At 55.6% G+C, this 27,504-nt stretch overlaps 1 protein-coding gene and 1 long non-coding RNA gene across 22 annotated transcripts in view; both read right to left on the bottom strand.

The window, feature by feature from the left end:
• The window catches only part of EHMT1 (euchromatic histone lysine methyltransferase 1), a 119,331-nt gene that overhangs the window by 42,067 nt on the left and 49,760 nt on the right, over positions 1 to 27,504 (bottom strand). For 13 of the 21 annotated variants that reach the window (XR_004319606.1, XR_004319607.1, XR_004319608.1 and 10 more), the window contains 9 exons: positions 25,147 to 25,703; positions 18,816 to 18,996; positions 17,508 to 17,651; positions 15,875 to 16,011; positions 15,451 to 15,636; positions 10,044 to 10,121; positions 8,549 to 8,669; positions 5,557 to 5,688; positions 2,933 to 3,078 (listed from right to left, as the gene is read on the bottom strand). Coding sequence is in view for 18 of the 21 variants with exons in the window: in XM_032479067.1 (XP_032334958.1) it covers positions 2,933 to 3,078; positions 5,557 to 5,688; positions 8,549 to 8,669; positions 10,044 to 10,121; positions 15,451 to 15,636; positions 15,875 to 16,011; positions 17,508 to 17,651; positions 18,816 to 18,996; positions 25,147 to 25,703 (1,682 nt within the window). In the remaining 3 variants the exon portion in view is untranslated. Of the gene's footprint in view, positions 1 to 2,932; positions 3,079 to 5,556; positions 5,689 to 8,548; positions 8,670 to 10,043; positions 10,122 to 15,450; positions 15,685 to 15,874; positions 16,033 to 17,507; positions 17,652 to 17,941; positions 17,947 to 18,815; positions 18,997 to 25,146; positions 25,704 to 27,504 lie in introns of those variants that run through there. The other 8 variants (XM_032479060.1, XM_032479065.1, XM_032479069.1 and 5 more) reach the window with 5 other exon arrangements.
• Positions 6,582 to 8,523, bottom strand: LOC116663339. Its single transcript, XR_004319609.1, has 3 exons — positions 7,834 to 8,523; positions 6,955 to 7,060; positions 6,582 to 6,594 (listed from the first exon to the last, which is right to left on the bottom strand). It is a non-coding gene; the product is annotated as an uncharacterized LOC116663339 (long non-coding RNA).

The raw sequence follows: 27,504 nt of genomic DNA, 5'->3' as shown, positions 1-27,504 counted from the left end.
TCCCATTCCTGGGCTTGTATCCAGAAGGAACCCTACTTCAGGATGATACCTGCACCCCAATGTTCATAGCAGCATTATTTACAATAGCCAAGACATGGAAACAGCCTAAATGTCCATCAACAGATGCCTGGATAAAGAAGAGGTGGTATATTTATACAATGGAATACTATTCAGCCATAAAAACCGACAACATAACGCCATTTGCGGCAACATGGATGTCCCTGGAGAATGTCATTCTAAGTGAAGTAAGCCAGAAAGAGAAAGAAAAATACCATATGAGATCGCTCATATGTGGAATCTAAAAAAAAAGAAAACAAAAAACATAAATACAAAACAGAAACAGACTCATAGACGTAGAATACAAACTTGTGGTTGCCAAGGGGGAGAAGGGTGGGAAGGGACAGACTGGGAGTTCAAAATTTGTAGATATTGACAGGCATATGCAGAATAGATAAACAAGATTATACTGTGTAGCACAAGGAAATGTATACAAGACCTTGTGGTAGCTCACAGCTAAAAAAAAATGTGACAATGAATATATGTATGTTCATGTGTAACTGAAAAATTGTGCTCTACACTGGAATTTGACACAACATTGTAAAATGACTGTGACTCAATAAAAAAATGTTTAAAAAAGTTTCTTTAATTACCGAATTTAAAAATAGCAATAAACTTGTTACATGAAGACTACGTTTTAATAAAAAATTTTTAGAAATTTCAATGAGAAGCGTGTCACTGTTTTACACTGAGCATAAAACTCTGTAGTAACACCTGGCTTAACCAGCAGCGGGGCCTCATGTCTGCTTCTGCGCCCTGAGCAGGCACCCGTGGGCATTCTGCCTCGACACCACAGCAAAACTCTACAAGGGGAGTTTCTTAAACAACTTGCTGCAATGTACAAACCTCAATCCTCCACAAGCTTCAGGACCCCAACCTAACCCGCCCGTGTGTCCTGCCCGAGGATGATTCTGTAACACTAGGCCTCGCAGACGTGCAAACCCCACGCTGCACTTGAGAGACAGCAGAAGAGGCACTTGCTTTTCAGTCTTGTCATAAAAACCGCTTTGACCTCACACATCCTAGGGAAGAGTCCGATGGAGCTGAAGCTTTAATAACGATCACGATGATGACACCAAGACTACAGTCCGTCAAATAGCTTTAAACACATGAGTTCACAATGGCGTTTTAAAGGAAAGAACTGGTCAACCTCAGAAGATGACAGAGAACAAACTCATCACTTGAGAGACTAGGAAACGAGAAAGACTCAAACACCTGTGCCACCTCCCTCGAGACACCCCGCGCGCAACGGAGCAGCAGAGGGACGACAAGTCTGCAAAACCACCCAGCTGTGAGTGAACAGTGAGTGGCACGCCACCACCACCTTGGAACTGCTGGTGAATGAACGCCCGCAGCACTGAGGCCAACAGCTGCTCCCATCAGGAAGACAGCAAGCCAGGCCCTCAGCTGGGCCTGGGCCAGGCCGCTCACAGCCGCAGACGCGCGAGGGGCACGTGGGCTGGAGGCACCAGGGCACGGGGGCCACCGCCTCAGACGGCAGGTCAGACGGCCCAGCTGCTCCACAGATAAACGGGGGAGAAGGGGCAGGAGGGAGGGCAAATGTAAATTAAAAGGCAAGTGGGCAACGGCGTCTGGGGCACACGCACGGGCGGTGATGCCGCCCAGAAAACATGGGGACGTGACCACCACGGGGCGGGGGCGGGAGGGGGGGCGGGGGCGGCTGTTTGGGGCTGAGTCCATTTCTCGCCCTCGGTGGTGGCTCCCAGGGTGCCCATCCCAGAGACTCATCAGGCCACACGTGTGTTTTGTTTTCTGGATCCAGGTTTCATTTTATGACCAAAAATCTCACGTACAAACACTGAATACAAAAAAGAGCTTGAGTCCCTAGGACGAGCGCGGGGAGGGCGGGGGAGCAAAGCCAAGCCCGCGGCAAGTCGCTAAGACACCAACGCATCGCTCTGGAAAGTGAAAGAGAGCCCCCAGAGTCGCTGTGCAGTCCACGCACCCAGGCTGACGCACATCTCAGGGTACCAAGCGGCCCAGCGGGTGAGCAAAGCTCTCCCGACCCAGAGAATTCCAGGGCCAGTGCACTTCTAATGAGACGGTGGACTCAGGCAACGGGGACCGAGGCAGGGACACGGCAGGGAAGGAGCCGTAAGCAAGGGATCGGCGGCAGCCATGGACGACCTGACCCACTCGGCACGGTGACCTCACAGCACCTACCCCAAGCGTTCTTGCCAAAATTAGGTCAGAATGAGATTAAAATCTTAGAGCCTGGATGTGCTCTGGTCTCCAGCCCTCACTTTCGGGAGCTAAGGGGAAGGACTGAGCTCAAACAGAAGTGACCAGCTGAGCCCAGGCCTGCAGCAGGGGTCAGTGGGGCACTCCGATTACAGCAGGTGGAAGACGGATTCCAGGACGGATCCCACCTACCTGGATTCAACCAGAGGAAAGAACCGTACATGGCATTTTTCAGAGACACTTGACTTTGAAGTAGGCATTGTGTAATAACAGAATTACTGCTATTTTTGTTACACAAGACGATGCTCTCCTCCTTCTTGAGAGCTGCGCACCGAGATAGTCAGTGGTAAAATCGGGTTTGCTCAGAACACTAGGTCAAAACCCTGAGAGCAGGAGGGAGGGGCGGACCCACATGCTGGTGACTCGGATCTGAGGAGCAGGTTCAGAAGGTCGGCCACCACTTTTCCATCATGGAAAGTTCTTCTCAAGGAGGGAAGGGGTCTGAGGAGTGGCATGGGGGGGCGGCGGCAACAGAACACAACGCACCCTGCCCATATGCCAGCTGGCCGCCACGTGGAGACAGCTCTGCAAACGTCCCCCAGACCAGGCACGGGGCTCTGATTCCCTCACCGGGGGCACTGGCCAAGCTCAGTGCGGACACAAACCCACTTACTTCGTGGTCCACGCTCTCGGTGGCCATGCACTGGTTGTTGGCCAGAGTGGTGATCTCTCGGCTTTTCGGGGTTTCCATCCGGCAGCTGCAGAGGGGCAACTCCTGGAGGCCGTCCGTCTCCCCCACGTCGGGACCGTTGGCCAGCCCTGCAGTCACACAGACGTGGTGAGTGTGGCCCTGGCAGGTCCCCGTGTCCCCGCCGCACGCAGCCCGCATGTCTGCAGAAGCAGCCCTGCTGCTCCCAAGCTGCTGCCCCCAACAGAAGAGCACTGATTTCCTCACTCGGTTCCAGAAAATCACAGCAGCACAACAAACGCGACTGGACCTGCAAGGATCTGAAGTCAGTTTTCACGTTTGTTTTTTCCCTTCCTTTTTGAATTTCTGTTTTTGCGGGGAGAGGTGAGTAGGTTTAGTTAGTTATTTGGTTTTTCAGCGGAGGTACTGGGAATTGAACCCAGGACCTCGTGCATGCTAACCATGTGCTCTCTCCCCAACGTGGAAGGATCTGGAAGCAGCTTGTTTATTCAGTTATTATCTGCCGTTTCTCACCCGCAGCAACAGTGCACAGAGCCTGTGGTCAGGCCGAAGGCGGGAAGTCGGGGAAACCACCAGGAGAGCCTGTTACCACCTCCCCCGTTCTACGGATGAGGGTGGAGCAACGAGGGGTGGGGGTGGGAGGGAGCCCAGGTCTGCTCCTCTAAGCCCACCAGGGCACCCCACCCAGGCAGTGGGGGCGCGCAGGCTGGCTGCCAGGAAGACCGCTCAACCCAACCAGAAGCTTCCAAAGGAAGTCACATTTCAGGTGAGTGTGAGGTGGGTGGGGGTCCCGCCGGGCACCCCACCCCCCCGCAAAGAGCAGTGGATTCCGCCTCCCGGCCCACAGCACAGAGGCTGGCTCACAGGACAGGCCCTGGCTGCTGCCCCTCCCCCTGCTTGGGAGCCAAGGCTGGTCCCTGCCAAGACACACTCAGGACACAGGGTCAGTCACACCCTGAGGGCTGGAGCTCGCGTGATCAGGAGGGAACAAAGCAGGAGGGTGACCCCACATCCCAAGGGGCCCAGGCCCTTCCTTCGTGGTGGGAGGAGGCCTCTCCAAGAGCAAATGGGGAAGCCAGGTCAGACCAAGAGTCAGCCAGGGGGTGCCTGCGGTGACCCCGAACACAGGACACAGATCGCGAGGGGCTGAGCAGCGAGGCCGTGGGGAGGACGCGGGCCTGTATCTGCAGTGCGAGCCCCCAGGCATCCCACGAATGTGAGAGGGATTCGAGGGGCCAGCACCTCAACCTCAACCAAGGGACCTGACGTCAGTCAACCAGACGCACCCACATGGCCATTCCACCAGGAGAACAAACGTGGGGTCGACACTGCACACTGAGCTCCCCCTCCCACCTCGATGTGGCTTTCGCCAGCTTGGCTTCCTTTTACCGGAAACGAACTTAGGTGTTTCCAGGCCAAGGCTAAACCCAAGTAACCAACAGGGCAGTGGGAGACCCCACTGTGAGCTGCCATCTCACCTCTGACCCTTGGGCACAGTGCAGGGCTTGGGGTACGTGGTAAATGGACACAACTTCCTGTGACAAATCTCAGAGCAGGTGTAGCAACACTGATCACAGGAGTCGCTTCATGTGGACGAGAGCACAAGGCGAGCAGGGGGCTCCTGGTCCGTCCTCAGTGAGGAGACGAGTGGCCGTGCCCCCAAGCCCGGACGCGCCCCCGGCTCCCCTCGTGAGCTGAGCCTGTGATGCCCTGCACTGAGCAGGGCAGGGCTCCCCCAGTGCCCAGACCCTAAGAGCGGGCGCTGTCCTTTAAAGACCAACTGGTTGACCTGCAGATACTAACCACTACGTATAAAATAAACGAGTCTCCTCTGTAGAGAACAGAGAACCGTTCAGCATCTCGTAGTAACCTACAGCGAAAAGAATTTCAAAGCAGATACACGTGTACACACGTGTATCTGAAACACTAGGCTGTAACCAGAAGTTGACACAACACTGTACACTGACTATAATTCATTTGGAAAAAAAACAGAATGACTGGTTATATTCCACAGAAGCAAAGTCCACGCTGAATGTAAATAACAAGGATTTTATATTTTCCCCATGTTACATTTCAAATAGGTTTTTCCAAAGAGTCAAACAGTCTTTAATTACTTTTTGCTGACAAAGGGTTTGCAGCGGTGGGGAGAAAGTGGGTGGCGGGGAGGGCAGCTCCACCTGCTCCTGCAGGCCCTGGGCCCAGCTGGAGTGCAGACCTCACCATCGCAGAACGTACCTGAGCCCATTGGAGCCACATCTCACCAACCACAACCGGAGTCAGAGGTCACAGAAAAGCCCTGTCACTCACAATGACGCCAGCCAGCATTTGGTGAAGCGCAGCCCGGGCAGGAGTCCACCGTGTCATTAGGACACGATGTAAAAGCACGTCTGACTCTCAGGGACAACCTGACCGAGGGGGACGCCCACTGCCCCATCCCTGGAGGCTCCGGACTGGCCCACGCAGTGACACGGCACACCCGCCTGCGTCCTGGTACCTGACCCGCACGCTCCACGCCCTGCCCGGCCTCCACACCAACACGGCAGGCACCTCCAAGCCCAGAGCAGGGAGGCGCCGGCCCCGGAGCTCACCTTCTGCTTCTGCGGGCAGCGTCCCCTTGACACGGAGATCCAAGGAGTCCAGCGACACCTCCATGTATCCCAAGCTGTCTCCCGGTGCCGTCGGCTCCGCGCTCCCCGAAGACGACGCGTAGGCTTCAGCACCTGCATTCCAAAGGCACACACGTAGCGGGCCAGGCACCAGCCGCGCCACGGGCTGCGCCGCCACGGGGCTGCACAGTAGTCTACGCAGACAACAGGCTCAGACACCACCCCATCCTGGCCCCTTCGCCCCTGCCTCTTCTCGCAGGTGGTCCCCTCCGCACAGAGCACTCGTAGGAAGGGGCTGTGCCAAGAAAGGCAAGGCCTGCCTTGGGAAACACCTTTGTCTGCAACTAGACCGACCAGGTAAGAGCTGACCAAATACTTCAGGACACGAATAAAAATGTCGTAAGTGTATGTTCCATGAATACGACTTAAAATAGAACAGAAAAATCTGAAACACAGGTTTGAAAGACCAGCTGAAGCGCAGGAGATGCAGAGGCTGCAGACGCATGGGGCTGCTGGGAAAGGGGCCAGCCTCGCAGACCCCTGGGTGTCAGGATGATGGGGGAAGACGCGGGGCCACAGGAGCATCCACCTGTCAGACAGGCAGTTTCAAAGCACGTGGCTCACCAGAGGGTGACACCAGGTGAACCTGCCCCAGAGTGCGCAAGCGAGGAGCTGGCTGAGGGGCGGCCCGCCCACATGTCCCAGCAGGTGTACCCGTATCGGCTACTCTTAAGGGCATTTCACTGAGGAAGCCTGCAAAATGCGCATTTACACAGGACGAGGTTACCACCAGCAAAGGACCAGTGCCCGAATCTCCCAGCCGAGCCTCCAAACACTAGTCACTGATGCTGTGTCAGTGATCGGGACTGAGGGAGCCTAACATCGAGAGGAGCGGTATCCGAAGATGCTGAACTCATGCCACGTTCTGCACCCAGGCCTCAGATAGGAGAAGCCGCCCAGCAGTAAGAAACTGTCACCACCGCTGCGAAGAACGTGAGTAGCCTTCTGCAACTCTAGACACTTGACGGAAGGAAAACAAATTCAAACTATATGAACAGTACTTAGGCATGGGCTTTATACATCATACCCAAGATGGCAAAGATGAAGCCTTCACCCCAAAACTACTCTGAGTCTTAGATCTACAGACGCTTTTGTGAGCCACCAGCAGGAACCACATCAGGCACTCTGATCATGGTTGACAAGCCGTGGTACCGAGGAAAGGAGACGAGGTTCAGAGGAGGCACGTGTGCGCCTGGTGAGTCAGAAAGCCCCACCAGCCACCTAATGCAGCCTGAAACCGCCTGCCACACACAGGCCTCCCGCAGCCTCTGCCTCCCCGAGGCCAGCTCTGCCTCCCCAGCAGCCACTCAGCAGACCTACTTCCCAATCGGGGAGTCCAGAAGACACTGAAGTAACTGAGGAGAAGAGAACGAAGCCCCGCAGCTGGGCGGTGCCGGTGCAGGCATCGACCAACCAACCAGGTCGACTAGAGTCCAGAAACAGCCACGCGGTGACCGTCAGCAGAGGTTCAAAGAGTGAAATGGAGAAAAAGAAAAGTTAACGTAACCACTGGTGCTGGAACAACTAGACGTCCACAGGTAAAAAAGTGAGCAACCTCACACCACACACACACACCCACCACAGATCAGAGCCCCACATGTAAAGGCTGAAACTATAAAACTTCAAGAAAAAAACATGGGACAAAATCTCTCTGACCTGGGCTATTTAAGTCAAAGATTTCTGAGATGAAAAGCATGAGTTTTAAAGATAATCTATAAATTAGACTTCAGCAAATACTTTTTAAAACTTTTACACCAGGCACATACTTGCAAAACATGTATCTGACAAAAGACTTGTATGCAGAATATTGAAAGAATTCTTGCAACTCGATGAGAAAACAAACACTCTGGTTTTAAAATGAACAAAATATATGAACATATCACAAAAGATAGATGCAAAAACGCTAAGGTGTGTAGCCTTGTTGTTCATTAGGTAAATACAAAGTGAAACTGCAGTAAGACACCACCCCACACCCACCAGCAGCACTGAGACTAGACCGGCCAATGGCACGTGTCGTGAGGACGCAGCAGCTCCGGGGCGCTCACCCGCTGCTGCAGTAATGCAAGAGGGCAGTTTGGCGGCTCCCCTAAAACGTGAGACACGCCATGTGGCTCAGCCCCGCCCTCCTAAACATCCACCCGAGACACAGGAAAGCACGTGCTCAACCAGGACTTGCACACAAACGTTCCCAGAGTTCACCTGTGAAACGCTGGAAAGAGCCGAACTGTCCCATGGCGAGGGACAGAGCCTGGCCAGTGCACCCTGGACTCCTCCCCCAACTGCACCAACAACGCCCCTCAGCAACACTCAGAGGGCCTAGGAGAAGGGCACCCCCGGGAAGACCCATCTGTAAATGGTCTACACAGACCGAGCCGTCTGCGGGGGCAGCAGGGAGCAGAGGGTCCAGGGCCAGGCGGGGCAGGCGGGAGCAGGCCACTACAGGCAGGGGCACAGGACCCTCACAACAGGGTGCGGTCCTCCTGTCACCACACGTGCACGTCACGCTGCCCCAGGCCTTCCACAGGTAGGCTGCAAGCCAGGCCCACCAGGGCCCTCCCTGTGTCAGCCCCTCCAGCAAACTCCCTCCAGAACAAGGGAGCCTGCCCACGGGGCTAAGAGCCACCAAGGACCCCGCCCTGCCCACAGACATCACATGCAGCGGCAGTGACCATACAGCGTCCACGCAAGTCGCAGATGCCAGGCGCACAGGGAGGGGAGGGCAGGAAGGTGGGGAACACTCGGCAAGGAAGCCAGCGTCGCAAGAAGGGGCCTGGAAGGAAGCCACTTCAGGATCAGCATGTCTCTGATAAAGGCGGTTCAGACACTTTGGATTCTTTTTTTAAATGGTGGGCCTTCCGTTCCAACTGCACCCGATGCAGAACCCTGGCCCCCGGCCCCGGCCGCTTCCGCTCACCTAGCACTGGGCAGGGCTTCTTTCTGCTCCGCCGCCGCCTCTTCCTGGCCGGCTTGATCCAGGGGCTGTCAGGCTTCCCTTTCCTCTTGAGAAACTTCTTCTTGATGCTGGATTCAGAACTCTGAGAACCCAGGGCAGGAAGAAAAAAGCAAAAAGCTACAAGTGCTGTTTTTCGCTGTGTCTTGATTCTTCAACTAGGAGATTAACTTCACTTTCAGGCAATTTCTAGGTCGCATTCTTAGAGACGCTCCTACCTTTTCCTAAACACCACTCTAACCTCAGTTACTTGCCAGTGGGGTAAAAAAGCCAAGGGACTTAAAATGGAATTATAAATCTTACTTGAGTTGAGTTTGGCACAAGAAAGAATAAATGAGAAAGTTCTACCCAGGAATGAAGTAAATAAACTCAGTAAGAGAATCCACTTTTAACCACACGTGTCCACTGCTGCTGCTCACAAGGAGAGGTACAGCAGACGCCTGAACCCGCTTCAGAACCCACGTTGAAGCTACAGCTGCTACGCGGAGAGCAACGGGAGGGGTGTGTCACTTTATAGCATCTCTAGGTTCTGGATCATCTGCTTCTAAAACCAAGACGTAGAAAGGGCATCTACCACGAGTTACAAACAGACGCGCAGCGTGACCCACTAGCCTTCCCGACGGGCCAACGGGAGGGTCTCCCAGCTCCCGCTCACTGTGGACAGAGAAGGGAATTTTAAAGAATGGGCTCACGAGCTGAAAAGACACCCGGGGGCAGCTCGCCGGGCTTTCCGACAACCACCATGGTGCCCGAGCCCCCGCGCTGGGCACCTCACTGACCCACGGGAGGTGGTGGGGCAGCAGCCTTGGCGACGCCCCACCGCGAGCCCCCGCGCTCCCCTTCACAGCAAAACTCTGGGAAGAACTGCACACACTGCACCCAAAGCTCGCTGCCACTTCCATCCACTGTCCCGGGAAATGACCGCTTACCGCCTGCCTCTCGTCCACCCACACAGCAAGCTGCCAGCCCTGCCACTTTCCCCTCTTCAGAGTGGTCCTCAGCTCCCATGACCCCGAACTCTCCGAGCTTCCTTCCCTGTCTCACAGCCGCCCCACCCTCCCCTGCTTCGCGCTGGCCCGTGGGGTGTCCCCAGGCTCCGTCCTCAGCTGATCCCCGTCCCCACTTCCGAGTTCCCCCATCAGCTACTCCCACAGCCCCACCCTCTGACCCCAGCCTCCGTGGGGTCACCACAGGGCTGCCCACCAGCAACAAGGACTGTCTTAGCCCGTCCCCCACCTCATAGCGTCATCCACCCTAGAGGCCCCTCAGCTCTACCTCAGATGCCTCACCTGTCACATCGGTCACGCGCCCCTGCCGCCCACGCCGGCCCCTCCCCTGGCCCTCTGCTCGGCCGCGGCCCTGGACCCACCGTGGACGGAGCCAAGCGGGGGCTGCACGGCTGCGCGGCTCTCCGGTCGCCCACGCAGGCCCAGCACCCAGCCACGCGAGCGGGGCTTACCAGGTCTGACTCGTCTCCGTCCTCCTCCTCCTCCCCGGTGCCGGCCGACTCCTGCTCCTCTTCCGATTCCCCGTCCGTCTGCCCAGCCACACCGCGCGCCAAGGAGAAAACAAAAACTCAGAGACCCTCAGTGGCTGGCGACGTAGCCAAATATGCTGTCTTCCCATGAGGTGCCCGGCCCCACCCTTCCCTGATCTGTACCCCTGGTCTGGGAGGCGTCAGGGCATCCAGTGCCTGCTGAGGGCTAGTGCACGGATGCCTTTAACCTGTGGCAGAATTCAACGAAAAGGTACCAGAGCGCACATGGTAAGGAGGCTCTCAGAGGCCACAAACTGACATAAAGAGCAAGGCTACCCCACCCGCCGGAGGGCAGCCGGCCCCAGGAACCTCATGCCCTTCCAGCCCTGCCACGCGCACGTGGACCAGAGCCCGGAGCGTTTCCAGCTGGACGGCAGAGCACAAACACTTCCGGGACGTTCCCTCCCTAATGGAACGGCAGAGGGGCCTTACTCTGTGCTGTGGGTGACTCCGTCTCAAGGCACTAGCACTGTGAGTACCCGGTGCCCCCAACACACTCGGGCCCGGTTCCTCATTGGGTAGCTTCACCCTCGCATGGTCCATGGGCACCTCGCAGTTTCACATTAAGGTTACGTTCCAGACAAGCCACAACCCTCCGGGACAAATCAGCAGGCGTGCTCCAGCTGTGCCGGACGCTGGCTATGGACGTCCAGGAAGCTGCCGGAAGCACTGTCCGGGGTCTCCCCCAGGGACACAGGAGCCGAGGGCTCCCGCGCCACCGCCTCTGTTTCTCCCATTAAGCGTATTTCCAGGTCCTTGCTCTCTTATTCACTGCAGAAGCTACACACACGGGACAGTAATCCGTGTCTGTTAAATATGTTGCAAACAGTTTCCTATTAGGTCCTGTGAGCCTCGCTGCTGGCGTTTCTCTCTACGAAACACTTCTGAGATTTTATTCGGCAAGTCAAACCCTCGTCTCTCCCCTCTTGGCTTCTGGGTGAGTCTTGCACCGCAAGGCCTTCATTTGAGATGAGAAACATGGTTCCCAACACTTTTTCCACAGTCCTATAGCTTGTGTTGACCCTTTATATCTGGAATTTTTTTCAAGTAACAGCTTTACGATTTTATCATTCACCCACCCTTAGATTCATCTTCTCAAAGTACCAGTTCACCGGTCCTGAGTACATTCAGAGCCGCACAGCCATCACCCCATCTAATTCCAGAACAGAGTGTGTGCTTGACCCAAGGGTCAACGCCCACTTCTCCCCAAGAGACCCGTCGGCCCCCCAGTGACCCTCTCTGGCAAGCCCAGGGCGGCGCGGCCGCCAGCTGGAAGCCCAGCTCTCACTACAGACCGTCTTCACAGACAGACAGGTTTGCTGGGCTCCCTGTCCCACCCGCTCGGCAGCCACCGCCTGCCCCAGCCCTGCCTGATCGCTGGGCCGCAGTCGAGCTGCAGTCCGTCCCCGCCCCACGGTGGGCACTTCCCACGTCGCTGGTTCCACAGAAGTCCCGTCAGAACTGACGAGAACTGTTCTGAACCACGGACGACACAGGGAAGATAACACAGCGGGTCTTCCTCAGGCAAGTGATGGAGTTCACGCCACGAACTCGCGATCTGCTCCACCTCTTCCAGCAAAGGGCTACAAATTTCCCCTTAGAGGTTACAGACATTGGTTGGTAAATTTACCACTAAGTACTCTGGTGATATTAAGGAATTACAGCCAGTTTTTACGTGTGATGCGTGGCTGTTTCTCAGAGTCCTTATCTTGAAAGACCCCTGTCTCAGGGCAGGCCGGGGGAGAAGCAGCCACCGCCGTCCTGTCCTCCACACATGCTCCAGTGAGGAACCCTCCCCTCACCCCCGCGTCTGTGGACACTCCTGACACCGTGTCACTGCACTTCTGAACCAGCCTTGCCACCACACAGACACCGGGAGGCTGTGCCGTGGTGGCCCGGGAGCTCGGCTCGGGAGCTACTGCAGCTGCTCCGCTGGTCCTGCCCTCTTTAGACGGGTGGCTGCACTCTCAGCAAACTCCTCTCCCTTGTCCTGTTCAACATGAAAGCTCCCTTCCGGGTCTCATTCCGCAGAATCACAGCCACAGTGACCAACCCGGGGCCCTGCTGGGGAGTGGGCAACAACCCCGCCCCTGTGCAGTACTAGTTGGCAGTGCTTTAGACTTGCACCACTGAACACAGCCTTCTTTGTAGGACTCCGGTATCTTCAGTCAGCTCCATTTAAATGCTACCTTTAATGTTCGTCGAGTAGTTTCTTATTCTAAAAAGACTACGCAACGAAATACCAATGAAAACAGGCAGACCCACCGCCTGTGAAAGTCCTGCAGAGTGGCCGCAGAGGAAGGGGCTGGGCCACCTCACAAGGGCCACGACAGCAGCACACCCGGAGCTGGGAGGGGCCTGGGCACAGAAGGGCAGCGGCTGGCACAGCTGGAGGCGGGGACCTGACCCGCAGGCCCAGCACGCCTGCACGTCCCCCGAGCTGGGACCAGGACACCAGCCCGTTGGGGAGAAAGGCGCCCTCACTGCAGCACAGGCCACGGGGGCTCCCCTCCCGTGAGGCGACTTTTTAAAGGACAAACAACCATTCAGCTAACTGGGTGAGTCTTAAATGGCCACTTCACAAAAGAAGGCATCCAAGTGGCAAGTAAACACGTGAAAAAGTACCCCCAACCTTCCTGGAAACCAGGTAAACGCAGATGAGGGCAGGGTATAAGACCACTGCACCAGACCGGCAGTCCAGACCCCCGTGACGGCCCGGGGGTGGGTGCGCCCGGGACAGCGTGACAGGAGGCACAGGCCCCACGCCGACTCCCTCCCATGCCCAGAAACCCCAAGAGCTGCCAAGGGCTCCCACTGAGGTGGGTCAGGTGCCCGCACGCCTGTGGCTGTGACCCTCCGCCCAAGGACCACCCAGCCCACAGCCTAATACGGGGAACCAGCGCCCTGGCATCAGCCTCACCTCCTAGACCTCAGCGACCCCGGAAGGGGCTTGGGGACCCCCAGACCACTTTCAGAACCCATTACCTAACAGTGGGCATGAATGAGTCCTGCAAACCTGATGAGAGACAGGGATGGTCCTGCCTGGCCCCATGATGCCCAGACAAGACGGGCCGGGGGGGCAGTGATGGCCGGGCTTCCTCCCACCACCTGGCACGTGAGCAACCTCGCCTGGCCCTGAGCCCAAGCTCGTAAGGTGCCCCCTCCCTCAGCCCACCGCGGACCTGCGAGACCCCTCCCGACCACAGCCGCAGCCACACCCACCCACACTGGCCTGTCTGGCGGAGCTCAGTCCGCAGTTCAGGAAGTGCAGCCCCAGGGCCAGTTAGGCCCGGCCCTGCCGGCTGCCGAGTTTCCCGCACTTTCTCTCCGGTCCTGCTCTGACCTGTTTCCCAGCCCTCACGCTGGCTTGTCACGCATCGTATCAACATCTAGACCTATTCAGCGTCCAGACTCTTTCTGGAAGGTGAGGCCTTCCGTCAAAACAGAGAATCCAGAAACAGACTCAAGTTCAAATGCCAGACGGTGTATGCTAAAGGTGGCATTTCAAATCAGCAGGGAGAGAAACACCAGCCAGCAAACAGTGCTGGACACGCGTGGCTGACCGCGTGGCTGAGGGAGGCCATGGAACCCTGACCTCGCATTGTCTTTAAAAAGCCTCACTGACACGGGCACAGGGAGGGTGGAGAACTCAGTGGTAGAGCACATGCTTAGCACGCACGAGGTCTTCTGTTCAATCCCAGGACCTTCATTAAAAAAAAATTATCGTAAGAGATGTGGTTAAAAAAAAAAAAAAACAAGCTTTGCTGAGAAACACTTTACGTGCCATAAAACTCACCCTCTCTGAATGCGCCCACCCCACAGTCTACACGTCACACGTCTGCACAGGAAGAACGAAACTGGTGAAGAATCTGCGTTCACGTTCATCCAAAACCGCCAGGAGCAAGGTCCTTGCGGAGTCAGAAGCAGGGCCCGGGAGGCATGTGGAGCCAGGCCAGCGACCGTGAGCTCTGACATCACAGGCGCGGCTGGAAGGCGAATGCCCACCTGCAGAGGGGCCGCAGCGCACTGTGCCCACACGAAGCTGCCCAGATCGCGGCACCAGGTGCACAAGCCGGCAGGAGAACGGGCGCCAGAGCAACACGCACTGACAGACGCGAAGGCGTGAGAAGTGGCCCAGCCCCCTGAGAACTCCAGCTCACACACTGAAGCGCAGATCTGAAGGCAGAGAGACAAAAGACAGTCCCTCTCAACCCGCGGCCGGCCGGCAGGAGCGGAGCTCGGGAGGGGCCCGGCGGGGAAGCCGCAGGAGGCAGGAAGGACAGGCAGGCTCCACAGCCTCCACGGGAGTAGGAGACATCCTTCCTCACACTTCCCCACACGAACGGAAAATAATACACGGTATTTCACAGCAAGGAATCTTTAAATTCCCCTTAAATCTCTAATGTTGGCATTTCCACCCAATTTCCTGTTGTTGTTGTTCTGGGGGAGGGCAGTCAGGGGGTTATTTATTTATTCCAGAGAACACACTGGGGACTGAACCCAGGACCTCGTGAGTGCTAAGCACGTGCTCTAGCGCTTGAGCTACACCCTCCCCACCTTCACCGACTTATTTTTGAATAATTTCCTTAAGAGCTGCAGGAAGCATTTAAAATTTTGCCCCAAAACCTGCTAAAAAAGTAGACCTGGCAAAACTGGCTGAAAATGAATTCAAATTTAAGCAACACCAAGAAAAGACGTCCCACAAACTCCAGAAGCTGAAAGAAAACCCCTGACACACCTCGAGGGCTGCGCCAGAGCACAGGCTGATGCAAAGCACAGACGCCAATCAGCAAAGGCCCCGGAGCCTCTCTGCCTGCCTTCAGGTCTGGGGTAACTCATCAGACACGCTGTCCCCCTTACGCAGCGGCGGTCGAAAGCTTTCTCAGTCTGACGCGCAGAACGGTGAAGCCACGGCTCCGTGCCGGCCTGGTTCTTAGCCATAGCTGCTCCCCACCCCAGCAGTCGGCCCAGCCTGCGGGGGCCACCTGCCTCGCTGCCCCTGAGGGGACCCAGATGAAGTGCCCGCACAAGGACGCACCGGACCCCGGACCTGCCAATGCACGCAAGCCCCTGGCCGGCAGCAGCCATCCAGCCCAGCGGGCCACCAACGCGCAGCTCCTGCCACCTAGCCCTGGGAAGCTCGTCGCCCGCTCCCATGAATGCCGCACGGGAAGAAGACATCGCTCTCATGAAAACCAACTAATCCAAACACCAAGAGAAACAAAACACAAGAACCCCAGACAGATGAGAATGGGGGCTTCACTGAGGCCCGAAGCACTCAGACGGCTCAGGGTCGGACCCACGGTCCCCGAGGAACCCCCAGGCCTACCTTCTGGGGGCGGTCAGGCTCCAGAGCGCTGTCCTGAGAAGTCCTGCCGTCCTCCGCGGGGAACACGGCCGGCGGGGCGCCTGGCTCCTCATCCTCATCTAGCTCTTCTGAGTCGTCCTCCTCTGAGTCCATCTCCAGGCTCTCCCCGTTCACGTGGAGGGCGCCATCGCCCAGGTCCTTCTCACCCTGGAACACGGCGGGGGCGCCCATCAGCAGGACCCCGGCATCGGACACCTGCAAACGTCCATCGGGGGCCGTGCGGGTGGGGCTGCCCCAGACCAGAGGCGCTCTAGAGCCAGGGTTCCGTGGAGGGAGGTTGAGGTCACCCCACAGCCTCACACGGTGCCCTTTTGGCCGGGGATGACTGGACAGGAGCACGCGCGTCCAGCAGGCGTGCAGGAGCGCAGCGTCCCCGCCCCCTTACCTTGGCGCCCACAGTGGAATGAGTTATGCTCTTAAACATCTCAATCACCGTCCTCTGTTTTAACACTTTGGTCTTTTTCTTAGGAACCAGGCTATAGGTTCCCATTCTTCGTTTTTTCTTCCGAGATACTGCAGCTGCTAAAACAAAAGGCAAGCAAGCTAAAAAAAAAAAAAAAGTCAAAAGGGGACAAGAAAGAAAGAGAAATGCCACTCAAATGTTTTTTAAAGGCAGGTGGCAGTTTACAAACTGATCACCAAAATCATCAGTGCCCACAACAGAGACAGGCACTTCTTACACATCACAAACCGCACAGGGAAAGCTGAACACACGCCACAGGTGACTTGTTTTCCTCACGAGGAGACACTGCATGGCAGGGAGGGCACATGTGAACCCCTCCCTTGCCAGCAGGCAGAGCCACACTGGGACACTCAGGACCGACTCAGAAGCAGGGCCCGGGACACCCAGCCCACCTCGGAGCAGGGCTCCCCCAGCAGCTGAGACGGATGGGCCTCCTCCAGGCACTGGGTGGGCCAAGCTCGCCCTCCAGGACTTATGTCTCTAGACATGTCCACCACTGACACACGGCCACCAAAGAGTGACTTCACACCATCGTTACCTGGAGCCTTCCTCCTCACTCAGTACCGCACACTGAGATGCGGCCCAGCAAACTGTCCGGGCGCAGGGGGCAGGGAAGGGAGAGGAGCGGAGGAAAGGGTGTCCAGGGGTCTGAGAGCAGGGCTTCTAGACAAGCAGCAGTGAGACCCAGTGGAGGATCTGGGGGCTTGTGGCCCTGACATCATCCTAGGCAAAGCAGTTCCAGGCTGACTGCTTATACAAAATGAGGGTCTCTGCAATATTTTATGTTTAAAACAAGTTCCAGGGTTAAAAACATCTGAAGACCATTGCTTTTAACATGGAAGGACTCCACTAAAGGGCTGACAAAAATACCCTACGTTTCGGTTCCACGTAATGCAGAGAAAGGATGTTGGCAGAAACGGCCGAGTGGGCTGTCCGCAGAGGACTCCCAGGGACGGGGGGGTGGCAGGGGCAGGACACGGAGGACGGTTGCCGAAGGCCTGTGGGTGCTCCCAAGGGGTGGGGAGGGAGCTCTGCGAACTCCAGGCAGACGCTGCGTCTGGGGACTAGGTGCAAGGAGGGGCCACACCGGCCCTGAGCTGGGGAGCCTGACCCCAGCCTGCGAGTGAGGAAAGGAGGCAGAGCCAGGGGCGGGGCTGTGAACACACCGAGCAGTTTCCAAAACTCATACTGAAAAACGAGGAATGAATAAAGCTAAAATAGGAACAATCTGAACATTCTAAGAGAAATACCGACTTTCTATATCACTGATTCCATAGAGGCCTACAGCTCCATCCAGCTTGAATTCTTTGAAACAAACAACACTGTGTCAAAATGGCCTAAAAGCTGGGGCGCAGGGGGACACGCCGGTCTTGTCCTCCGACTGCTGTGCTCCGTAAACAGCACGAGGGCTCCCTGGAGGAGGAAGGGCAAGCAGGGCCAGGACCCCGGTGGAGCACGAAAGTCCTTGCGAGACCACGTGGTCCGGTCAGAGGAACCAGCCCGAAGGCGAAGCTGGGATGACCTGATCATGACGGCCTGGGGCCCAGAGACTCACGTGAGGCTTCAGGAGCAACAGAGAAATGAACAGCGGGTGTGGGGCTGGAGGGGTGCGGGGCTTGCTTCCAGGCAAGCAAAGAGGGGACGACACAGCCGGAGACCCAACGGGGACAGTCGTCAGTCGTCAGTCTGGGTGGGCATCCTAAGGCGCCAGAGCCACCCAGTGGGACGAGAGAAGCAGGAAGTGAGGCCCTCAAGTCCCGCCTCCCGAGACACATGGTGACAAACAGGGGCTGCAGGCAGCAGCCCCGCCCCTGCCCCAGGAAGGCCGAGGACACCCACCCCCACCCCCAGGGATGGTCCCCGCCCTAAGCCTGGCCAGGGAAAACAGCAGCAAACCAGCATACAGACACTCCAGACTATCAGAGGCCAACGAGACACTAAGGACCACAGGAGGCTGGACCAGAAGTGCCTCCCTGAGCCATGAGGGACATCGAAAGAGCTGCAGGCAAAGGCTGAGGGAGGCGCGAAGCGCAGAACCCCAACTCCGACAGCCACACCGTGGTCACCTCAGAGGATCCCACGACCCTGTTACTTCAGGGAACACTGGAGTACTGAGAGGTCCAAGGGCCCAGTGTCTGCAGGTGACACTCATGTTTCAGAAGTAAAGCTCGATACCCTGGCTGGGAGGACACACAACTGTGCATGCGGAAAAACGGGGGAAGCCCAGAGGGATCCCCTGCAGAATTTCTGCAACTGTTACAGAAATCGGAAATTACTTACAAATAAGCATTTTGGACATCCTGAAGAAGACATGGACCCATTACCAAAACCCTCCCCAGTCCAGCCTCTCAGTGCACATCCCCCAGCATGCCCAGCACAGGCTGACCCCCTCGCGCCTGTGGGTCCTTGCCCGGCATGCGGGAGGGCCTGGTGGAAGTGGGTTCTACAGGCATGCCCAGCCCAGCGTCCTCCCTGTGGGGTCGCTCACACAGCCCCCACCTCCCGCAGAAGGCCGAGCGGGGAATCAGTTCATCCTCCCCCAACTGACCACAGGAGCCGCACCCCCGGGAAGGGCTGGGACAGAGGGAGCCCAGCCCCAGCCCCCGGCAGCACTGGACGGACCACCTGGGAGGCTTCTCCAGCCCAGGCCTCTATGCAACCAGCCCGTGGCAGTTAAGACCTGAGGACTGAGAACAGCCTCCATCTGAGCTGAAAACCAGTGGGGAAGGCCTGAGATTGTGGGGCCAGGTCCGGGAGGGTGCGGCTGCCGTCCAGGGCACAGGCACCAACAGTCGCACGATTCAGCCCGGTGAGCTAGGGGCCCAGGACAACCCCACCCTGAGCAGCAGTGTCGGACCCTTACCTGTCTGTGACTTCGTGGTGGCCACGTAGCACTGGTTCTGAGGTAGTGACTGGTGAAGGGGCGGGAAGGGGGGTAAAAGCTGCTGCCGACCAAACTCAGGGGCGTTTCTGCCCGTCTCCTCTCTCGGCTCCTCGGGGTCTCGGGCGTCTCGACCATCCCTGGGATCCTTGGCAGCCGCGTGCTTCAAAACACAGACAAGGAACACTGACCGTGACGCCCAGGCAGGAGGCACCGGAGCTGCGCGCCTCAGCTCCCAGTCCCTCTCCCCAGAGCCTCCCGGAGGACGGGCTGCGGGGGAAGGCCCAGGCCAGAAGCGTGGTGACGCAGCCCGCGGGGGTTGCGTTTGGACAGGGAGGCAGCGGCAGTGACTGTGTGGCTCACTGAACCTGAAGCATCTCCTACCTGGTCCAGTACAAAAAGCCCACCAGCCGTGGATGTAGGTGATGAAATGTAGCTAAGTTTAAAAATACGCAGAAAGAGAGCGACAAGCTCTCAGCAGGCGTCTCCAGGTGGTCAGGACCACACCCTGCAACAGCTCCACACGCTTTTCGCTTTCCCTCCCTCCGCAGTAACCACATCGCTTCTGAGACCACCTCCTGCTCAGTGTACCCACCTCCGAAGCGGCTTTCGCCTGCGCTCCCAGGGCCATTGACCACCTCCTGCTCAGCGTACCCACCTCCGAAGCGGCTTTCGCCCGCGCTCCCAGGGCCATGGCTGCCTGCGATTCGATGTCAAACCCCTGCCACCGCCCGAGGGCCTGGCCTTCACTCCTAACAATACTAACCCTCCCTCCATCTGCTTCCCTAAGTTCACTGACAGCCTGGAGACAGCTGGACCTCAAACCCAATTCAATGCAACCAAGCTTTGCACGCGCAGATGCACTAAACAGGGAGCAAACAGGCACCCTGTAACACACGGTGCTGGGAAAACTGACAGCCACCTGCGAAAGGGCAGAGCTGGACCCTGACCTCACACCACTGGCAGAAATGAGCATGGTGCGGATCAGAGACCTGGAATTATGAAGCTCCTAGAAGAAAACATAGGTGGGGAGTTTCATGACATTGCATTTGGCAATGAATTCTTGGATATTACACCAAAAGCACAGGCAACGAAAGAAAAAGATGAAGTAGATTTATCAAAATTAAAAATTTCTTGCAAATCAAACCAACAACAAGGTATTACCTCACACCTGTCAGAATGGCTATTATTAAAAAGATCACAAACAACAAATGCTGGAGAGGATGTGGAGAAAAAGGAACCCTCCTACACTGCTGGTGGGAATATAGTTTGGTGCAGCCACTGGGGAGGTTCCTCAAAAAATTAAAAACAGAATTACTGTATGATCCAGCAATTTCACTCCTGGTTATTTACCTAAAGAAAACTACAACAGTAATTCGAAAAGATACATACACTGCAGCATTATTTATGACAGCCAAGCAAACCGAGTGCCCATCTATAAATGAATAGATAAAGATGTGGTCCATAAACACAGTGGAATACTACACAGCCATGAAAAGGAATGGAACCTTGCCATTTGTGACAACGTGGATGGACCCAGAGGTACTACACTAAGTGAAGTAAATCAGAGAAAAAAATACCATGATTGCACTTATAAGTAGAATGTTAAAAAAAAAATCAAAACAGACTGACAGATACAGAAAATAAATGGGAGGGAGGCCAGACTAAATAGATGACGGGCATTCAGAGGCACAGACCTCCAGTTACGCAGTCAGTCAGTAACAGGGGTGTAATGCACAGCATGGGAAACACAGTCAACAATGTTGCAATAACCTGCATGAGGACTCATCATGGTGACCAGCTTGTAACATATAAAAACACCAAATCACTGTGCTGTATACCTGAAACTAATATAATACTGTGAGTCAATTATACTTCAACTGAAAAAATTTTGACTTCTGTGCATCAAAGGACACAATCGACAAGAGTAAAAAGGCAGCCCACAAAATGGGATAAAGTCTTTGTAAACCACGTGTCTGCTAAGGAATCAATACCCGAAGCTCAACAAAAAACGACAACTTGATCCACAATGGGCAGGGCATCCGAGCAGGCGTTTCCCCGAGGAAGACACCCACATGGCCCAAAGCACGTGCAAAGCTGCCCAGCACCACCGTCCTCAGGAAGACGCACGTCCCCACCGCACAGGGACACCTCGCACTCCCGGGCACGGCTGCTCCCACACAAACAGGAAACAAGTGTCGGCAAGGACGCGGACACACTGGAACCTCTGCGCACTGCTGGTGGGGACGTGAAACGGGACAGATGCCATGGAAAACAGCATGTTGGTTCCTCAGAAAGTGAACAGAATTATCATGATTTGGCAGTTCCACCACTTCTAGGCATACACTCCAAAGAATCCAAAGCGGGGACGTGAAGAGCTGTTTGTACAACTGGGTTCATGGCAGCATCGCTCACAAAAGGCAAGTGGTGGAAGCCACCCAGGTGCCCGTCGACAGAGGAAGGGGTAAACCAATGTGTGTGATGTGCACGTGTGTAGACACGTGTGTATGTATACATATGCATGTGTGTATAGTGTGCATGTTTGTGTGTACACGTGTGCATGTATATACGTGTGTGTATTGTGTGCACATGTGTATGTGTGCATATACACGTGCTTGTGTGTACACGTAAGCACATACATGTATGTATGCATGTGTGTAACCGTGTATACTGTGTGTGCATGTGTTTGTGTGCATGTTTGTACATATACACGTGTGTACGTGTGTATACACATGTGTATCCACGTATATACGTGTGTGTGTATGCAATGCAATATTTTTCAGCCTTTAATAGGAAGGAAATTCTGAGACCAGCTACAATAGGGATGTGTCTCGAGGACTTGGTGCTGAGTGAAATAAGCCAGATACAAAAAGACAAATCTTGTGTGATTCCACTCGTGTGAGGGACCGAGAGCAGTCAATTCAGAGACGGGAAGCAGAGGCAGGGCCGGGAGCTGGGGAGGGGAGGGTGGGTTAGGCTTCAGTGGGGACTGAGTTTCAGTTTGGGATGATGAGAAAGTCCTGGAGATGATGGTGGTGATGGCTGCACAACGATGTGAACTGAATTAACACCAGAGAACCAGACACTGAAAACTGGTTAAGGTGCTAAATTTTACATTATGTTATTTTAATACAATTTTCTTAAAAGGCATCCCCATCTCCTGGAGTCACCTTCAGGGAGACAGCTCCTCCTGCCAATAGGACTGCCTAGGGGCTGACACGGCCGAGCCATCTATGGTCTTCTCCCAGGGACCCACACTCTGCCCGCCAGAAACCCCTCACCTGGGCTCCTCCTGCCCAGGGCCCTGGACACAGCTCCTCTACCTGCATCAAAGCCCTCTCCCCTCCTCCAAGCACAGCTCTAACTGCAGGCTCCTCCGTGACTCCACAGTTAACCTGCCCTGTAACCAGTTAGTTCTGCAAATTCATCAGGCCTGTCTCTTAGCAAGATCACTGTCTGAACACGGGAACCCAATGTGTTGCTTCTTCATGTCCCCCAGCAACTACCTTGCACACCAAGCGGCCACCAACCTCGCCAAGCTCTCACAGACAAACACAGCACACGAGTCAGAAGGGCACAGAAATGAGGGCAAAACTTGAGTCTGAGGACCTGAGGCTAATTCTCCCTCATGGCACAAACCCCATTCTTTGATTTAAAGTGTTATTTTTGAAAATCTAAAAAAAAAAAAAAAAAAAAAATTAAGAACTGCTGAACTTGAGTGAAGACTTCAGATTCTGTTAGGGCTTTATCACCTGGCAAAGCAAAAAGACAAAAGAGACAGAGCAGACTCCCGCCGAAGCAAGAGAAGCTGGTGTTGACTTCACCGTGGGGAACCCCACACAGCCCCGGGCATGCCCCCACGCAGAAGAGGACCGCCACAGTGCAGGCTGCAGAGCAGGGTGTCCACATCACTGCTTGCGACCAAGATGCCTGTGGTCAACAGGGTCTGGCCCTTGCTGGCCTCCCCTCGCCCACCAGCTCCCCGCCTCGCCCCAGCTGCCGTCAGGCCTGCTGGGTGCTCAGCCCCTGGTGCACGAGCGCACCCAGTCCACTGAGTGCGAGTTCTCACAGCCCAGCTGCACCTCCTTCCAGACACTTAATTCGAGCTGCGGCTGGCCCAGGTCTGCACAACCACTGCATGAAGAGCATTTCCCCCACCAGACTGCGCGCTCAGGGCAGGAGCACATCTTTTTTTCCTTGAGGAAGGAGCCAGGGAGGGTGTGAGCACAATTCAGCTGGGGAGACGGGTCTACGGCACGGGCAGTCCAATGCAGAAACAAAGGTTTCCTTCCAGGAGTTTCCACCGTCTTGGCCCGAACAGCGGATGAGTCTAGCCCTGTGCCAGCGCCTTCTGGTGGACCTGACGCTGGGCATGCAGGGGCAGTGCCTCTGCACTGCCCAGGGGTGTGAGGCCACAAGGCTGTGAGAACACCTGCAAGTTTAAGCTCTCAAAGGAAAACGGGTTTGTTATCACAAGCATGCAACACTCATTCAATCATAGGAATGACTGTTTTCAAAACACAATTTTCAATAAAACATGGTTTCCTAAGAAAACCAAACAAGACTGAACTGGGCCTGGGAGCAGGAAGCCTGGGAGCAGGAAGCCTGAGGGCAGGAGAGACCGGGGCAGGAACCCAGGGCTGGGAGCCGGGAGGGCACCGGGTCTCCACGTCGTGGATTCCTCCCTCCTCCCACAGGGTCCCAGGAGCCGCTGAAGTTCCAGGGTGCGAAGCAGGCAGGTTCCAAAGCCTCAAAGTCCTTCTGTTCTCTTTCCCTGCAACTGACCACCTGAGAATGTTCAATAACTTCCAACAAAATGACATGTTGCAATCAACTGCATGCTACTAATAATTACAATAACTCAATCCGGAACAAATCAACCCTTAAACGAACCTCATGGTCAGAGAAATTTCCTGAAATTAAATTTCAAATTGTTTTTTTTCCCCTAGAGGACTATGACAGGGTAACAATAAAAAAAATCCTCAAAAATAAAAGTATATTAGAATAAAATTCTGAAGTGGGGATGGAATAGAAGTATAATTTCAAGGAGATAAATAATGCAAACTTTCTGATGGGCATTTTGATAGCGGTGGGCCAAAAACTCGCAGGAAAAAAAAGAATTTCACCCTAAGTCTCCTATCTAATGGAAAAACTCACGATGGATCATGCTTTAAAGTTCCCATAAAACCGAAGACCTTTATAAAAGCTGGAGGAACTCTTCAGGACCCAGAGTAGGTGGAGCTGAGGACAGGGTCAGGGTGGGTGGGGAGACTGCCGAGGGGAGCCCTGTGGAGCTGGGAGGGCACGTAAGCCCACACTGTGCCCTCGGTATGTACAAGGTTACCTGAGAGGGACAGCGGGTGGAGGGCATGTGGGGTCTCTCTGTACTGCCTGTGTGGCTTCCTGTGAATTCACCATTATTAACAAGTTTTGATGTCCGGCACGTACAGAACACTGCAAAAGGTGGTGGGCAGGCCAGGGCAGGCCAGGCTGAGGGGCCAAGCCACACAGTGGGACTGGGGGTCGGGGCCCCGCCCAGGTGAGCAGGCTGTGGGGTCCCAGGTGTGTGGGCAGCGGCCAGCATTCCAGCTCCACAGCGCTACAGCCAGGCAATACAAAATCACAGAAATAAAAATGCGCACACGCCGGGGGGAAGTCATCTCGGGGGGAAAACCACCATGGACAAGCAGCGCCGAGTCCAGCAGAACTCCCACTCGAGGAAACAGTTTTAACAGAGACACAGGAGGGCTATCAGTAATGTCTTCTAGAGGGCAAAACAAAAACTTACCTAAGCACACAGATTTTTTTTAATTAAAAAAACTAACCAAAGGCATCAGATATGAAAAAAATAACTGTCAAAAATAAAACTATCAATATACGGAATGAGCAGCAAGACTGAATGCTAAAGAACAGACTGGGAGGCTGGAAATCAGGCAGGAGTGTCTGGGGAGACAGAACTTCCATGTCCTCCAGGAGAGCGGAGGGGACGTGCCCTCCGACCTCTGACCTCGGGCGTCTGATTGCAAAGCCCAGAAGTAGGGGAGCCATGCCTGCCCTGGGGCCAGTGGGAGGACAGGCGCCGAGGCCTCAGCAGAGCAGGGCGGGGGGGGGGGAGGGCAGGAGGCAGGAGGAACCGGAGCCCCCGGCCCAGGGCAGGGGAGGGTGACCTGGCGGGCGAGGGGCCCCTTTGAGAGCAGCACTCAAGGCCTCCGATGGGCGCACAGAAGTCCCCTGTCCTTACAGTAGAACGTAAGGGAGGACAGACAGACAGCCAGACCAACCGAGCGCGGCCCCACCCCAGGCGGCGCATTACCAGGCCCAGACTGGACTTCGGCATGGTCTTCCGCGCCCGGTGCACCTTGACGTCGGCGCCTGGGGCCGGAGCCCTCCTGTCCTCCGCCTCCTTGCTCCCCTCCCCGAGCGGAGCCGGCGCCGCGGCCGGCGGCTGACAAAAGGCGCTGGGAGTCCTCCCTTTGCTGGCCCCGCCGGGAAGGGTCTTCGCCGCGTGCCCGGGAAGGGAGGAGGCCAAGGTGCTGGCGCCCCGCAGCGACTGCTCCGACAGGGAGGCCTTGCCGAGGAAGTAGCCGTTGCTGCCAACGCTGGAGGTCTGAGCGAAGCCGTCGGCGCGAACGTGATTGGGCTTCCCCAGCTCAGGGTCTCTGTCTGAAATCCCATTTTCCGCGATTCGAGCCGCCGGGCTGGCACCTTCCTGGGGGCCGACTTTCGTGCCTTCCTGAGTGAGCTTCACTGCGTTTGGGTGACTGTTGGCATCGCTCTTGTCACAGGACCCATTGGCCTCGCCGTCTGCAGCCGCATGGGCCTCCCCACCCTGCTTCTCAGCTGAGCCCTCGTCCGCCGCCATAGGAGTCTCTGTGGACAGAGGAGACACGTTAGTGGTTCCCCCGAGCCCCACCAACACCGGTGCCCAGGAACACTGCCTAAAGAAAAACCATTTCATTTCACCGACAAACATCTAGGCTCAGACAGCCTAAATATAAAGAGACGTCCTGGATGTCATCTCAACAGTGAGTGAGTTGAGGGGGGACCCCATCCCGAGGGTGGTCCACCCTGAGCTCAGGCGGCAGTCCTGCCTCCACCCACTTCTCCGGTGAACTAATTTTTAAAAGATTGCAAAACACATTACACAGATGTACATAAGCTCCAGGAACAAATTCACGGCTGGAAAACAGAAGTGGGGAGGATTCAGAGACGAGAAATGAGGCCTTGGAAGCAGCTTCACAAGACAGACGTGAAGAAAACAGGTGGAGCTCTCAGCCTGGTACGAAGCCCTGGCTCTGGGAGGCCCCGCCCCTCCAAGACCCCCAAGAGTGGGATGCGCCTTGGCGTCAGCAGCAAGACAGTACTCGGGGCCTCGCTGCAGACTACAGCAGAAGACCCGCGCTTACGGCGCAGGGGCGGAGGGGGCTCTGGTCACACTCCAGACTGCTCCTCTCACCACCCCTCTCCAGGCTTCCAGGGTTATCACCTGCCATGACTCCGCCCGTCTTCACTGCTCTGACCCCTGGACGGTGGGGTCTGCAGGGCTCTGTCTGTGTGCACCACTGCACCCTGAGCACAGAAATAGCAGCTGCAGTAAAAACTTCCTAAACAAACAAATAGCTATTAATTTTTTGAAAATCCTTAGCAAATCAGAAGAGGCAGAAAGTCTCTTAACTTGGAAAAGGCTGCATGTCACACCCTGCAGCAAACATACACTGATTCAGAAATACGACGCGAATTCCACGTAAGATCAGAAGTAACATGAGGACAGCCACAAACACCACAAGGGTTAACACAAGCGGGAGTCCCGGGTGACTGGAGAGAACAGGGGTTGAGGGGGCAGGCCCTCCAGCCACCTGGAACTTGTCAGCGATTCAAACATCAGCGCAGCAGGACCGCTGAGTCGGAAATCGAGGCACAGAACCCAGGGCATTTTTCTACGCCAGCCTTACCTTAACTTTTTAGAAAATGTGAGAGAAAAAATAAGATAGTATTCACAAAAGCAGGAAAGCTATAAAGGATATTAAACTTTAACCAAGGCCTCTGTGGAGGGAAAAAAAAAGTTTAATAAGAGCATTTCATGACCTTGAATGGGTTGATAAAAATAAAAAGATGCGAGTTGCCTCAAATTAAACCTGTAAGTTCAGTGACAGCCTTATCAAAACCCCTATCGGCGTACTGAGGAACTCCATAACCTAATCCTAAAACATGCAGGAAAAAATAAACTTCCACAAAGGCAAAGCAAGTGGTGAAAAAGAACAGTGGGGGCAAGGAAATGGGCTTCCACGGAGGAGACAGGTCTGGTGGGTCTCTGCTGACACAGCGGAGGCCACAGACGGCAACACCGCGGGGTCTGAGCACAACCCATGTGCGTCAGGCGCCGACAGCTGATGGGAAGGCAGACTCCCGGGTAATTCGACCAACTCCGTCCTGGATGGTCGGATAAGCTGGCAGAGATTCTGGTGAGGCCCCCATGTGTGGAATTGATTTTCAGGGGTTCCGAATCAGCTGGCAAAGCCCTTTTCCCCAGACAGCGGTTTGAAATACAGCCATCTCCTCTCATGAGGGAAATCCAGCAGGACTCTGGAGGCCCTGGCCGCTGCCATCAGGCAGAGAGGGCCGTCAGTCAGAAAGCAGCAGCAACGTGCCTTCGCAGCCGACAGGGCCCTGC

This window comes from Camelus ferus, chromosome 4 (genome assembly GCF_009834535.1).
Source record: "Camelus ferus isolate YT-003-E chromosome 4, BCGSAC_Cfer_1.0, whole genome shotgun sequence".
Taxonomy (NCBI): domain Eukaryota; kingdom Metazoa; phylum Chordata; class Mammalia; order Artiodactyla; family Camelidae; genus Camelus; species Camelus ferus.
The sequence above is the reverse complement of the archived record's forward strand: the minus strand, read 5'-3'. Positions and strand labels throughout refer to the sequence as shown.